This window comes from Cavia porcellus, unplaced genomic scaffold (genome assembly GCF_034190915.1).
Source record: "Cavia porcellus strain 051 isolate PalLab524CR breed Dunkin Hartley unplaced genomic scaffold, mCavPor4.1 scaffold_1, whole genome shotgun sequence".
NCBI lineage: Eukaryota > Metazoa > Chordata > Mammalia > Rodentia > Caviidae > Cavia > Cavia porcellus.
In genome coordinates, this window is record NW_026947484.1 from 139,303,092 (window position 1) to 139,317,219 (window position 14,128).

A 14,128-nucleotide genomic window follows, 5' to 3' on the forward strand; every position below is an offset into this window, starting at 1 on the left:
AATAGTGGATAACGGGGATCGGTACTGATACATTTTCATTTCCAGTGATTTCAGAATTTTAGAAAACATGTACCTATCACTATGTATAGACCAGCTTCCCCACACTTGGAGATTTTCCTGATGGGTCTGTGGATAGGTTGGAATTTGTAAGGAGGTCTACATAATTCAGTTTTAAATGTGAAAAGCAAAACTGAAAAAAGAAATGGAAGTAAAACTTAGGCACAACAAAAAACAGCACTAAAAAACACCAGTTAAATACAGCATAGGATTCAGAATACATAAAGAACTTCTGTGAATCAGTAAGAAAATTTCAAAAATAGGCAAAAGATATAAACAAATAATTCATAGAAGAAAACAAAATGGTTAAAGAAAATATTTAACTTTATCAGATTTCAAGAAAATGCTGATAGTCTACCAACTATAATGAGAAAAGTAAAATATTTAATAACACATCAATATTTCTGGCAATTAGATGAACAGGAATTCTCCTGTTGGTGGAAATGTAAATCAAATTCCAATCTTTTGAGCAATGCGGTAACATCTACATGTCATACATCCTCATGATTCTGCTGTTAGGTATACACAGCTAAAGTCTTTCATTCATGCACAAAAGGTATTTCCCTCTATGCCCACTGTAATATGTTTTGCACTAACAAAATGTTGGAAAAAAATCAAAAGATCCTTGGCAAGGAAGATGGGTTAACAAACTGTTACATAACCAGACAATATAATACTGTATAGCAATTAAAACAAACAAATCTCAAGGCATGTACCATGTAACCAGATCATATAGATGCAGGAAGATATACAGTATGCTGCCATTTACAGAAAGTTGTAAAAATGCGGAAGAAATAATATAGATTACTTATGGTCATATCATATGAAAAAGCAACATTTATGTGTGAATGATAATGTTAAATCAATATCATGAATACAACTGAGGAAGCAGGGAGCAGAATAGGATTAGAATGAGCTATACAGAAAGTTCCTATTATATTTACAATGTTTCTTTTTTCTAAAAAACAAAAAGGTAAAACAAGTATGCCAAAAAGTACTTCAAAAGGCGTTTATATTTATACTTTCTGAATGGTTAAAATATATTTATTTTAAAAAAGCAAAACTAAAGAAAGGATAGAAATGATACAGAATTTCAAAAAATAATAGGAAATTAACACTAATTAATATATTGCATATTGTTATCTTAGAAGCAGTTGTTCAAGTTATAAGATTTAGGCACAAACAGAAAGATCAAACAATCAAATAATGAAAGCACAAACTTTTCTTTTGAATGAACTAACAGAGATTAGTGGTATAGCTACCTATAGTTCTTTAAAAGCCAAAATAGTTCTTTAAAAGGTTTCCAAATGAAAAAAAAGTCACCAAGAAAGTCTTCTGAACATATTTTATTTTACTTTATTGCAGTGCTGAGGACCAAACCTAGGGCCTCATGCTTGCTAGGCAAACACTGTACCATTGAGTTACACCCACCAGCTTTGAAAATATTTTATTATTGAGGATAAGAAGATGTATTGTCATTAGTTTGATCTACATCTTTTAGATTTTTTTGTTTTTGTTTTTGTTTTGTTGTTGTTTTGAGGCAGGGTCTCATTACATAGTCCAGGCTGGCCTTGGGCAATGCTCCTGCCTAAATCTCCTGAGTGGGATTACAGATTTGCACCACCATGCTAGGTGATCTCCATCTTTTAATCCTACTTTACCTTTATCTATATCCTTACAACATCAGTGTGCCTGATAGGGAAGTACAGTATATATACAGTGGAGTGAGGTCATGTGAAGATAGCATTTACCAAGGATGATACATCATTTTAGTTAAGTCCTTATTATAGACATTGAAAGGACAGTTCAGAAAATTTTAGTAATTTGTCCACTGTGTTACAGTGAAGACGAGGTAATAGTGACATTGAAGCCAAATCTATCTGGTTCTAAAGCGTACACTTTCCACTACTGCTTTGACAGAAATCTCCCTCCAAGTTTCCTCAAAGTACAAGGGATTATACCCAGAGCTTTTGCCTGCAGCATTTATTTATTTATTTATTTTTAATTGCAATAGGATCTTGCTAAGTCACGAAAGTGCCCAGGCTAATCATGATCTTCCTGCCTCAGCCTTCCACAGTGAAGAATATTTTTTGAAGATATAATCAAGCTATGACCTGTTCCTCTGGATAGAGGCAACAAAAACACCATCACTGTTCATCAGGTCACCCAGGGGTAATAATCTAGGCAACAAGTGGTGCTAGGGTATGAGTGGAAACTGCAGAGAGAAACTACTTGAAGATTTGGTTACATAATCATTTTTCTAACTTCTCATCATCTCCCAAGTCCATCACTGTCTGCAGGCATTTCTTTGCTTTTTTCTATTATGCGCTAAATGTGGACCTCTTTTTGATATCTAACAATTTTGAGAACCCAACAAAGTACATGTATTCAAATACGATTTTTTAATTACCAGGATAAATAAAGTCAACGGAGACTCTGTCCAACCTTAGACCTTCATTTAACATTCTAAGACAAGGAACAATAGAGTAGGTATAACTCCTGTTTGTGTATAGAGAGCCAAGATTCATGTAGTCACTTCCCTTGGCCTCCATTCAGAAACTGATTCCTCTATCCTCCCCTCTTATTTATCATTATTATTGATTTTAGTTTCCTGGGAAACAAAACATAACTCTAACTAGAGAACAAAGCCACATTCCAAAACTGCAGTTCCCATTCTCCTCCCTGGACTGATTTGGACTTTCTGTAACATGAGGGCTAATGGTCTAAACTGTCATTTTTCTGGCCTTAGCAAAAAATCAGTGCCTAAAGCTTTTTATCTTCCATCTGTAAGGTGATTAGATTGTAAGAAAAGTAACAATGAAGGATTCAAAGATCTGTACCTCAGAGATATCTGTGGCACTCAGATATCTGCAGTCGGGCCTGCTGGACATTAAAGTCCATTGACTTTGGCATTTAAACAGAGACCACTGCCAAACACACACACAGATGCACGTACACACACACACACACACACACACACATACACACACACACAAACTTTTAGAACAGAGTCTGTAAAATTTCCCACATATGGCAAACATACTTTAGGGGAAGCACTATGACTATAAGCCAGTGGGAAAAAAAAAGAAAAAAAAAAATGAGAAAAATCTTCAATACATTTAAACTGTTCCAGTCAGAATGCTAAGAATGAACACAGAGGCTAGGAGATGCACATTACTGGTAAAATCAGCATTATACCACAGCTGAATTCCTTCCCTACTCCATGTCATTACCAGGCATCTTCTGATCCACAAGAACAGCATATGGGAACATTGTCTTTATACTCTCGCAGTAAATACACTGTAAAAATTCATGTAATTTTAGAAATACAAAAGAGTAATAAATGTAAAAATAATGAGAACACAGTTAGAAGAGTGAGATCATATGTGGAATCTAAAAAACATCCAACTTGTAGAACCAGAGTAATAGTATAAAACAATATTTTTCTTTAACACACAATTTCAAATAATCTTCATTTTACTTACAAATAATTCTGTGGGGGGTACAGGTCTAATTAATTTAACTGGCATTTACTTTCAAAATTTCAAGAAAAATAATTTTTCAAATTCCTATCCTCTTTGTGACATATTTGATGATCAATTAAAGGTTTAAATGTACAACAAAATCCTCAATATAAGGTAACTAACAAAAACACTTTATAAAATGTGGATAAGTGATTAATTTATCAAATTTCCTCAAAATAAATCAGAAAAAATTCTTCAACATTTAAACAATTACTGATAAAGAAGTTGAATTCAATCATATGAATACAAAATAAACTGATGATAAAAATAGCTTCATGATTTAGTGGAAGAAATGGTAGTCTAATGCTCTTTGAGATTTCACTGCTGAAGGCCTTTCTAGATAAACTGAGATTACATTTTTTATGTGAGGGCAGGAGCAAAGTATGCATGCATTTCTGGTAGAAAGATCACTGTCACCTAGGGACTGAACTGCCACTCTGTAACAGTAAGACAGGAGTAAAGGGAAATTCAGTTGTCCAAGCAAGAAATAATGCAAGATCCCCTTGCAGTTGGCTGGAGATCACTACTGTCCCTCTGCCAGGACCTCCTGAGGCAAAGGCACTGGGCAGGTTGGCAGGCATGGGGCAGAATAAGGTTCCCACCCCATAAGTATTTCTTATAAAAGTGATGTATCTGGGGAAAAGCAAAGAGTCCTGGATTGCTCAAGGTATATAACTCCAGACAGCTAATTAATAAGTTACAGGGATAAAGAGCGTTTGTGAAATCCAAGCTTCCACAGCCTGGGAAGTATCATATAGCATACCCAGAGTCCAGAGAAGCCTGGCCTGGGTTAATTGTGGATCTGGTGGAGTCATAATCACCTCTTTATACCTTTATTTAATCAGGAGTAAAAGAAAGATAATAGTAAGATCTAACTCCTGTGTCTGTTCTGATGATTAACAAAAAAGTCACACGTATCAAAGGACTGGGTAAAAATAATTTTAAAATATTAGTTTTCTAATAAATGTGACATCAAACTTTTTATAAATCTAAAAATGCTGATTAATTTCTTTTCTGTTCCATAATTAGAAAATTCACAGACTGACCACTTCACACTGTTTGAACGAATATTATTAAAAAGTTAAAACATAATAAGTGTTAAGAAAACATGGGAAAAGACAAACTCTTCTTTGTTGTTAGGGACTATAAATTAGTATAGTCATCATAGAAAATGGTATGGAGGTTTCAAAGAAAATTAAAAACAGAGATACCACATAAATCCACTATTGGATATATATCCAAGGGATATAAAACTATGTCAAAGAGATGTATGTATTCTCATTATTTCTTCAGTATCATTCATATTAGCCAAGATATGGAGTCAGCCTATGTTAATCACCTGATGAATAGATAAAGAAAATGCGGTATAAATAAATACACACAAAATAGAATACTATTCAGTCTTTAAAAAGAAAGAAATCCTATGATTTGTGACAACATGGATGAACCTGGAGAAAATTATGTTAAAAAAATGAGGCACAGAAATATCAATGCCATACAGAGCACATGTCGGATCTAACAAAAATTGAACTCACAGAAACAAGGAGTAAAATGGTGGCTTATTAGGGGCATTTGAAGGGGAAATGGAGAGGTGTTGGTGAAATGATATGATATAAAATTGCAGTCAAACATAGGAATGAATTTGAGAAGCTTTTTGTATACCATAACAGGATATAGTCAACATCAAAAAGATTTTCAACATTTTCATTACAAAACCCTGAGGTAATTTATGTATTCTTGAGGTTGATTTAGCCACTCCACAATGTATACATATACCAACATCATGTTGTATTTATAAAAACGCACAAGTTTTATTTGTCAATTAAAAAGGAAAGAAATGATCACGATCAAGCATGACTTGTAGTCCAAAAGACTGAGGAAGCCTTTTAGATTGGCTTTAAGGAACATATGAGATATATGCAAAGTGAATACTTCCCTCAAGTTTGTTGGTGGACTATTCAAAATTCCATATAACAGAGCTAAGTCAGGAATGGCAGGAAGGTAACTGTGAGGCAGCCTCAGGCCTACACAGAGGAGAAAGGCACATGCCAGTCAACATTCACACCCTGCGCTCTGCTACCTACAACCTCAGCCTTCTTAGAATCAATGAGCTTGTGAGGCTCCTTGGCACCATTCAAATGGAAGGTAAATTTTCTTAAACCTCATTTATGAGAGGGCCTATACAAAGTCTTTTACACTGTGAGTTACTCTTTCACAACTGCTGCTTTGTACAACAGTGTTCCATATGGAAGTACACCATCAATTACTGAGAATTTTAGATCTTATGAGGTCACCACCAAAGATTCATTACAAAGGAAAACACACCTATAACTGTTCATATTATAATATAGTAACTATTTCTGAAGAAGTAAGTTTACAGTACATTTGTTGAATGTGACTATACATAAACTGTTAATATTTACAAGTTACTTAAAAAGCCATCTGACAAGGGGTGACTGGGGATTGCTTATATGTAATAAAGATGATGTGCCTTGCAAAATGCATTAGGTGATTCAAATGACTGTGATGATGAGCACCTTCCCATGTCAGAGAGAATGCAAAGAGTTTGAATAAACTTTATTTCATGAAATATCAGAGATAGATTCCTTTCAGAGAGAAAGTGAGAATGCTTCTAAAGTAGGGTGACTGAGACAGACAGAATTGGAAACAACAAACATGAAGATAAAACTTACAGGGTAAGGACAGTATATAACAAATGTCTCCAAGTATGTGAAGAACAGATGTGTAGAAAAGTTAATTTGTTGTCTAGTTTTAGAGAGCAGAAATTAAATGACTGGGTAGAAATCATGGAGAGGCAGATGTTTGCCCAATATAAGCAAGAACTTGACAGCAATTAGAGCTTTCTGAAATTGAATTTTAAAAGTCATGTGTAGCGAATACTTCTTGACCAAAAAAACCCAAACCAAAACAAAAATACTTGGAGTGAATTACCTCTATGGGCCTTTTAATGATTATATTCTAGTATTTTATCAAAATATCTACATGCTAGCAACAAACAAATTGATAACTTCATTCATTTTTGACAATAACTCATGTAGTGTGCATATGTGCATGTATACACTTTGCAGTCTGGAAATCAAACCCCAGGCATTGTGCATCCCAGGCAAACGGTCTACCACTGAACTACACCTTGACCCTATAATATAGATTTTAATCACTTGCTTTGTATGAATTGTTACATTAAGTTCTGTGGGTAATAAAACATACATTAAAATAATGGTAGATGGTTATGAGTAAGGAAAGCAATTCTTTTGCTTCAGGTTAAAGTAAATACGTAATGTGGGCTTGATCCAGTTAGAATTTGTATCATGTTTCATTGTCCTATATCTAGGCCAGAGAATGAACTGATTCTGTCCAAGAATGAACTGATTCATCTAGAGCAAAGATATAAGTCAAATATTTTTGCTTTGTTCTGATTTGAAGCCTTTCTTGGTTTGGCCACAAGACACTGGGACTTTGTTTTCCAATTTCCCAGCTTATTTTAACAAATCTTTTCAAAAAACTATTATACAATGAATGAACAATGGGAATTATCCAAAAGGCCTTCCAAACACATAAACAATTAGAGCTTTCTGAAACTGAATTTGAAAAGTCATTTGTAGTAAATATTTCTTGAGCAGAAAACCAAACCAAAACAAAAATACCCAATAAAGCAACACCAGAATTATGTAAAACAATTGATCACTATATCCTATTCTTGATCAAGGAGATTAGTCAACAGCAGGAAGTCATCAAATTAAGTGCAACTCAATATAGAAAAAATAGTTTCAAGTTTATAAATTTTGATGAGATACAACTTCTTGGTAGATGAAGGACTATAAATTTATGGAGAATAGTACAAGGAAAGTAAAAAACTATAAAATATGAAGATACTTAACGATATGGTTATGGATAAGAGATTAAAGTGAAATAATGACATTTGGTGAAATCATCCTCAAATGTAAAGGTCATGAAAAAGAGCTGTTGGAATCATTCCATTTTTTCTTTAACTAATGTGAAAACAAAAATGTTCTCAGTTGTAATCTGAGAAGCTAACCTGAGATTGCTGAAAGAGGATGCTTTTCTCTGGGTTTATGCCACAGGCAAGGAGAGCAGCAGTCATGTCTAGGATGCTCTGCTGAAGGACGGTCGGATCTTGAGGGACAGTGAGGGAGTGGAGGTCAACAATACTGTAAAGCACTGTGTCATACTCATCCTGTAACTTCACCCAGCTCTCAATGGCTCCCAGGTAATTTCCCAGGTGGAGGATTCCTGTAGGTTGAATACCGGAAAACACTCGCTCCATGCTGTCTTTCTGGAAAAAAGGAAAACAAACAGGTTTTTTTTTTTGCTACTGGGGATGGAACTCACAACCTTGTGCTTTCAAGGTAGCCGCTTATGCCAGTGAGCTAAATCCTCGGCCCCAAACAAACGATTCTTATGATTACCGGATATCTGTACTTCTGTGAAGAACATATTCAAGTTATTTGGTGATTTTTCCTCAGATTGTATTGTTGTTTATTGATTTAAGAATTTGCATATATTATAGATACTAATATTTTGTCAGAGAAATGTATAACAAATTATTGTCATTTATTGATTTAAGAATTTGCATATATTATAGATACTAATATTTTGTCATAGAAATGTATAACAAATGTGTTCGCTCATGCTCTGGCAACTTGTCTTCTCTTTATGTTACCTTTTGATGAAGTGAAGTTCTTAACTTTATCAGTCAAATATGTAACTTTTGAAAACAGAGTTTTATGTCACAGAAGAAATGTTTCACTATCCAGCGGTCATGAAGATATGTACAAGTATATATATATATATATATATATATATATACACACTTATACACACAGAAAGCATGTATATGTGTCGACATGTAAAGTTTTATCTTTCATGTTTTGGTCTGTATTCATTTAGCATCTTTTGCATATGGTATGAGGTAAGCAATCAATTCCTACCACCCACACACCTAATATAGACATTTCATCATTCTAATATCATTTATTTAAATATCTTTGGAAAATCATTACTCTGGAATGTCATCTCTGTCCTAAAGAATTGCTGCATCAAAAATCTGGCAAGAATCTGTTCTTTCAGTTTTATCCCATTGGTCTATTTGTTTAAATCTATGGCAGAATCATACTGCTTTTTAAATAAGTCCTGGGGCCTAGTAGATTGAATCTTCTTCTCTTCTTTTCTTCCAGATTATCTTATATATCCTTGGCCCTTCATACTTTCCAATACATTCTGGAGTCATTTTGTCAAGGAAAAAAAAATCTGTTGAAGTTTTCTTGAGTGGAATTACACTGAGGCTTACATATTCTTTCCTCAGAACCACCACCTTGGGCCTTCCTTTCCCAGAAGCCACAGAGCATACTAAGGCTTTATCTTTATGTCTAACATTAGTTCCCAAAAGATAACCAACATCAAATATGTAAGTGCCAAGATCATGTAAAATTTCCCCTTCCCCGTCCCTAGGAACTCCAAATGTACAAATAGCCATTTGTTTTCCTGCCTAGTCCGCTAACACTTCTAAAATAGAATGTTTCGTCACAGTTCCATGGTCTAGAATTGTACTTGATCCAAGCACTCAAGAAGAGACCCAACAGATCTGCAGCTCTGAGGATATGAGAAATATCGTTTAAGTACCTGAGAACAAATATAATCTAACCATTCAAAATCATAAATGCACACACACTTTCACTAAGTCTTCAAGTAACTAACAAATCATAATTTAGAAACACTATTTTAAAAATACTTTCCAATTGAGAATTGAGGGGAAACAGAGAGAGGATGGAGGAATAGAGGGAGGGGTGAAAGGAAGGAGGGGGATGTGGGGGGGATGAGAATGAGGGGGGCACAGAATGAGTACACATATTAGTGAGGTTTCCTTCAGCACCCAGGGATCCTAACAAGTTCTGGATTCCTGATATGGGAATAAGCAAAGGAATTTTCAGTACAGTAAAAATGATTAATGGGTTTTAGGGTTGACTGATGAAAAGAAAAAACAGAGCAGAAAAACAAACTCTGAACTTAGTAAATGGAAGCGAAAAAAATTCCATCCAGAAATACTTGACTCAGAAAGAAGAGGGACTGCTTATGGTAACGTAAAGGGTTATAAAGATGAGACATATGAAGTTGAAAAAAAAAAAATGAGTATTTCTACAAAATTTCTTCCTAAGAAATTATTCCCCAAGAGAAATGGAGGAAACAAATTCTTGAGAAAACTAGAAGGAGGAGAGACTGTGGGAAAAAAGAATTGTGACCAGTGGGAAAGGGCTAGACATGACCTAATGCATCTTTTCCATTTCTCCAGTTTCTGAGATTCTATACATCAGTGCAGAGGGAATGATATTATCATGAAATAGGAGCAACAAAAAATGTTTTGTTCAATATTGAAGCAGTTATTAAAAAAATACAGACTCTAAATGGGAGCTGGATTCCTAGCCTTAAAAATATACAGAGAGCATCCTGCTCTTCTAGGGTGAGTTTATGTTCCTGTCTATTCCCCCTGCAAGAGACAGCAGGCGGCCTGGCGGCATGGCAGGGGAGATATGCCTGGTACCATGAGATCACAGGGTTGGAATGCAGAGTTTAGGTGGTGGGAGGATGGGGGTTCTGTGTTCAAAAGCGTTAGGGTTGGAGAAGAATGAAAATGAAAGAAGCATGGGCTTCCCAGTGGGCAGGAGACAAACCACAAAGAAAACAGCTTTAAGACTAGCCCATAGGCATTCACTCACAGGAAAGACTATAGTTCCATCCCAAGGAAGAGGACAGAGTGGGTGTACTTTACAAAACAGGTCTTTATTTTTTATTTCAGGCATATTTCCTTAACAAATACCACTTTCAATCAGTGCATGTTTGGGTTCATTTTAGAACTAGTCCTACTAACAGTTCTGGGACTTGGTATCATCCAGAAGAGAGGATAATTGCTTGAATCAAAGGTAGAACAGATTTATTAATTCAAAACATAATCAAAACTATTCCTATATAAGACACTGCATATACTTTATAATTTTTAATTTTAATGATATTCAAAAGCAACTGAAAAACTGATAATATGGCAAAAAAAAAAAAAATGTGATCCACTCAAGACAGCTTGTCTTTAATTCCCAAAACCAAATAACCTACATAAAAACAAGGCTGCCTTTTAGCTATTTAGATACTTTCAACTTCAACATAGTAATAAGAACCAAAACTTCAACTAAAGTGTCTGTTTTCTTAGAAAGTCCAGTTCTACCTAACCGCAGGTAATTGTCCAATGATCACACTTGCTTTAACCACAGTCAAGAGTAAACCAAAAACTTGACTGAGCAATCATCATGCCTTTTGGTTAAAAGAAAGGCATTTTATCAAAAATTGCAAAAAAGAAAGTAATCAATAGTGTTACTAGGTGATTGTAGTGGACATTTCTTTCTGTAAATCTATTTGTTCTCTTAATTATATATAAATTAAAAATACTTTTTGAAACTGTCACTCCTCAGCATACATTACCCCCATTTTAACTCTATGCTCTAAAATAGCAGGGCAAAATAAACAATTTAAAGTAGAGTTTTCTATAGGCTTATTTAAGCTACTTCAAAAATTTAAGAATTGTATATCCATTTTCCTTATGCATACTGTGCCATCCTTACCGGAAGATGTTTCAAGGCTAAATAACCTTCACAGGCAAGTGAGTCAAATCTGGATCTGTGTGCTTATTTCTGGGCTCTTTCTCCTTTTCTTATTGGCCTGGCCGCCATTAAACAACCCCACTCTCCTGAACTCCTTACTTCTCGAAAGAGGAAAGTGAACTGCTGAGATGCTGAATCCAGAACTTTAGTGCTCTGCCCACCACAACATCCAACATTCCTGCCCAAGTTGAATACTGTCTTATCTAAAATGCCTGTTGAAACTTATACCCCATTGTGGTAGTGTAGGAGATGGGCCTTTGGTGATGTGACTAGGATTGATGCCCTTTAAAAAAAAAAGGCTTCAGAGAAAATTCATTCTTTTTGGCTTTCCGTCTCTTCTGCTATGTAAAGATATAGCATTCCTTCCTCCGAGATACAACAACATAGTTACTCAAAATTGAACAAAACATAGAGAGCAGCCTCATAGACACAAATGCTGACACACTGATCTTGGACTTCCAGCCTCCAGAAATTAAGAAAATCATTTTATGTTCTTTATAAAATTAGTCAGTCTGTGGTGGTTTGTTATAGAAACACAAACGGACTAGGATAGTAGGTGTGTTATTAGCTACTACACTGAAAAGCAATTGAAAAATCCCATTATCCCTTTTTTTGGATGGGGGTACTTAAATATCTCTTTGGCTTATTTCCCTCACGTCTTTCTTCTCCCTATCACACAGCACCTCAGTGAGTGTGTCCTTGTCAGAAGAAAATGAGAAAATATTAAATCTTGGAAGTTTGATTCCCAGAAAGCATATATCACCATTTCAGGGCAGTTAAGAAACATTAAGTGCATTATATAAAAACTGCTTTATGGCAAGCCTGTAATTCCAGCACTCAGGAGGCTGAAGTAGGAGAATCAGTACAAGTTTTAGGCTAGCCAGGGTTACATAGCAAGCCTCTGATTTAAACAACAAGAAATAAACAGAGGTAATTTTATTGAGCTACGTATGGTGGCACATGGCTGCAATTCCAACTCCTGGGAAGGCTGAGGCAAGTGGTTTTGACCAGCACTAGTTGAAGGTTAGTTTAAAGGATCATGTTTTGCAAATGGGAAGGGCATCAAGATATAGACACATAGGGGAGAAGGACAGAAGGAGAAGGGCAAGTGGAAGCAAAAAGAACTGAGATGGGTTATGAACATGTACCAACTACCAACAATGGGTATAATAATTATGTGCAAAATATACTCATAAAAATTATGAACAATTAAAAAAGGATGCATGGAAGTTTTGGGGTTAATTTCTAAGACTTAAATAAATAAGGCTGGGAATGTAGCTCAGGAATCAGTACTCCAGTACTGCCTGACCTACAAAATCTGAGGTATAATTTATATACCATAAGATATAATTAAGGTTAAGTTGTAGGTATTTTTTAGTTTTAGTACAAAGGAGATGAAACTTAAATTAACATATCACTTAAATTAAACATGATTATATAAATACGTGCAAAATATTTTCAATTCCTAATGATAACTATTTGCTCAGTTAAATCAGTAAGTGTCATATGCTTGCCATGTATGACTTATTTACCACTGAACAATTTACTTTTATTTCTCTTCAATACAATCGAAGTTTGTTTCTTACAATTCAACGGTCTGAGAATTTTTCAGATCACTGGTAAACTGTGGCAGGACTGATTTCTGCGGAATGTTGGGAACAAAAACCTAAAGTGATTAAACAAAGAATGGGGAAAAGGAGAATTATAATTGGAGAATGTATACCAACAGTTTGCTCAAAAGGTTTTGTTATAAAAGGGAATCCAAATGGGGTAGTATTTTGAGGGAGCTATAGGTTTGAAACATTTTTTGTTGATTTTTTTCTTTTTTTTTTAGGGTGCTAATTAAGATAGAGCATTAGATAAATGTATAGTCAGAGCTGTATCCTCAGCTTTTATGACTAATTTTTTATTCCAAAGAGAATAAAACCAAAAGTAATAAAACAGAATAAAGATAATCAAAACAAAACAATGAACGTGACACAAAACTTCAAAACCAGATAAAAGGAAACCAACAATGCTATCATTATGCCTCTTGCTATTTTCAAAATAACTTCCTATACCATCATGTACAATAAAATCAAACAAAATAGAACAAAATAAAAGCAATCAAAACCAAAACAATGAAAGCAATACAGGACTTCAAAGCAACACAGTAGGAATACAACAATGGCTACCCTAAGTAGCTACAACAGGGGCATCTTGTTATCTTTAAAGTACTGTTTATACCTTCAGACATAATAAAATCAAACAAAACAAAACAGGATAGTCAATCAAAAAAACTCAAATGATACAAGGCTTCAAAACAAGATAAAAGGAAATCAATAATGGCTACCATAATGCCTCTTGGTATCTTCAAAATAACTTCTCATACCATCAGGCATAATCAAATTAAACAGAACAGAATAAAACCAATCAACACAAACCAATGAAAGCAATACAGAACTTCAAAACAAGACAGCAGGAATACAACAGTGGCTACCATAATGCATCCTGTTATCTTCAAAGTAGCTGCTTAAACCATCAGACAAAATAAAATCAAATAAAACAAAAGCAATACAGGGCTTCAAAACAAGATAATTAGAAATCAATAATGGCTACTATAACACATTTTATTAATTTTTGAAACAGCTGTCCATTCCATCAAATATGATAAAAACAAACAAAACAAAACAGAATAAAAATAAGCTAAAAAGAACAATGAAAACAACACAGGATTTCAAAACAGGATTAACCATGGCCACTGCCTTTTCTCTCCAGACATCTCCTTCCCTTTCACTTTCATAACATCTATTGTGCATTTTGGATTCCACTAACTCCATTAGTTTTTCATACTAGGAAGACAACACGAAGTTCACTCACATG

At 34.6% G+C, this 14,128-nt stretch overlaps 1 protein-coding gene across 2 annotated transcripts in view; it reads right to left on the bottom strand.

Annotated features, from left to right (window-relative positions):
* Positions 1-14,128, bottom strand: part of Wars2 (tryptophanyl tRNA synthetase 2, mitochondrial) — an 85,135-nt gene that overhangs the window by 29,580 nt on the left and 41,427 nt on the right. For both annotated transcript variants that reach the window (XM_063256353.1, XM_063256364.1), the window contains exon 2: positions 7,639-7,896. In XM_063256353.1, the coding sequence (XP_063112423.1) occupies positions 7,639-7,896 (258 nt within the window). The remainder of the gene's footprint in view (positions 1-7,638; positions 7,897-14,128) is intronic.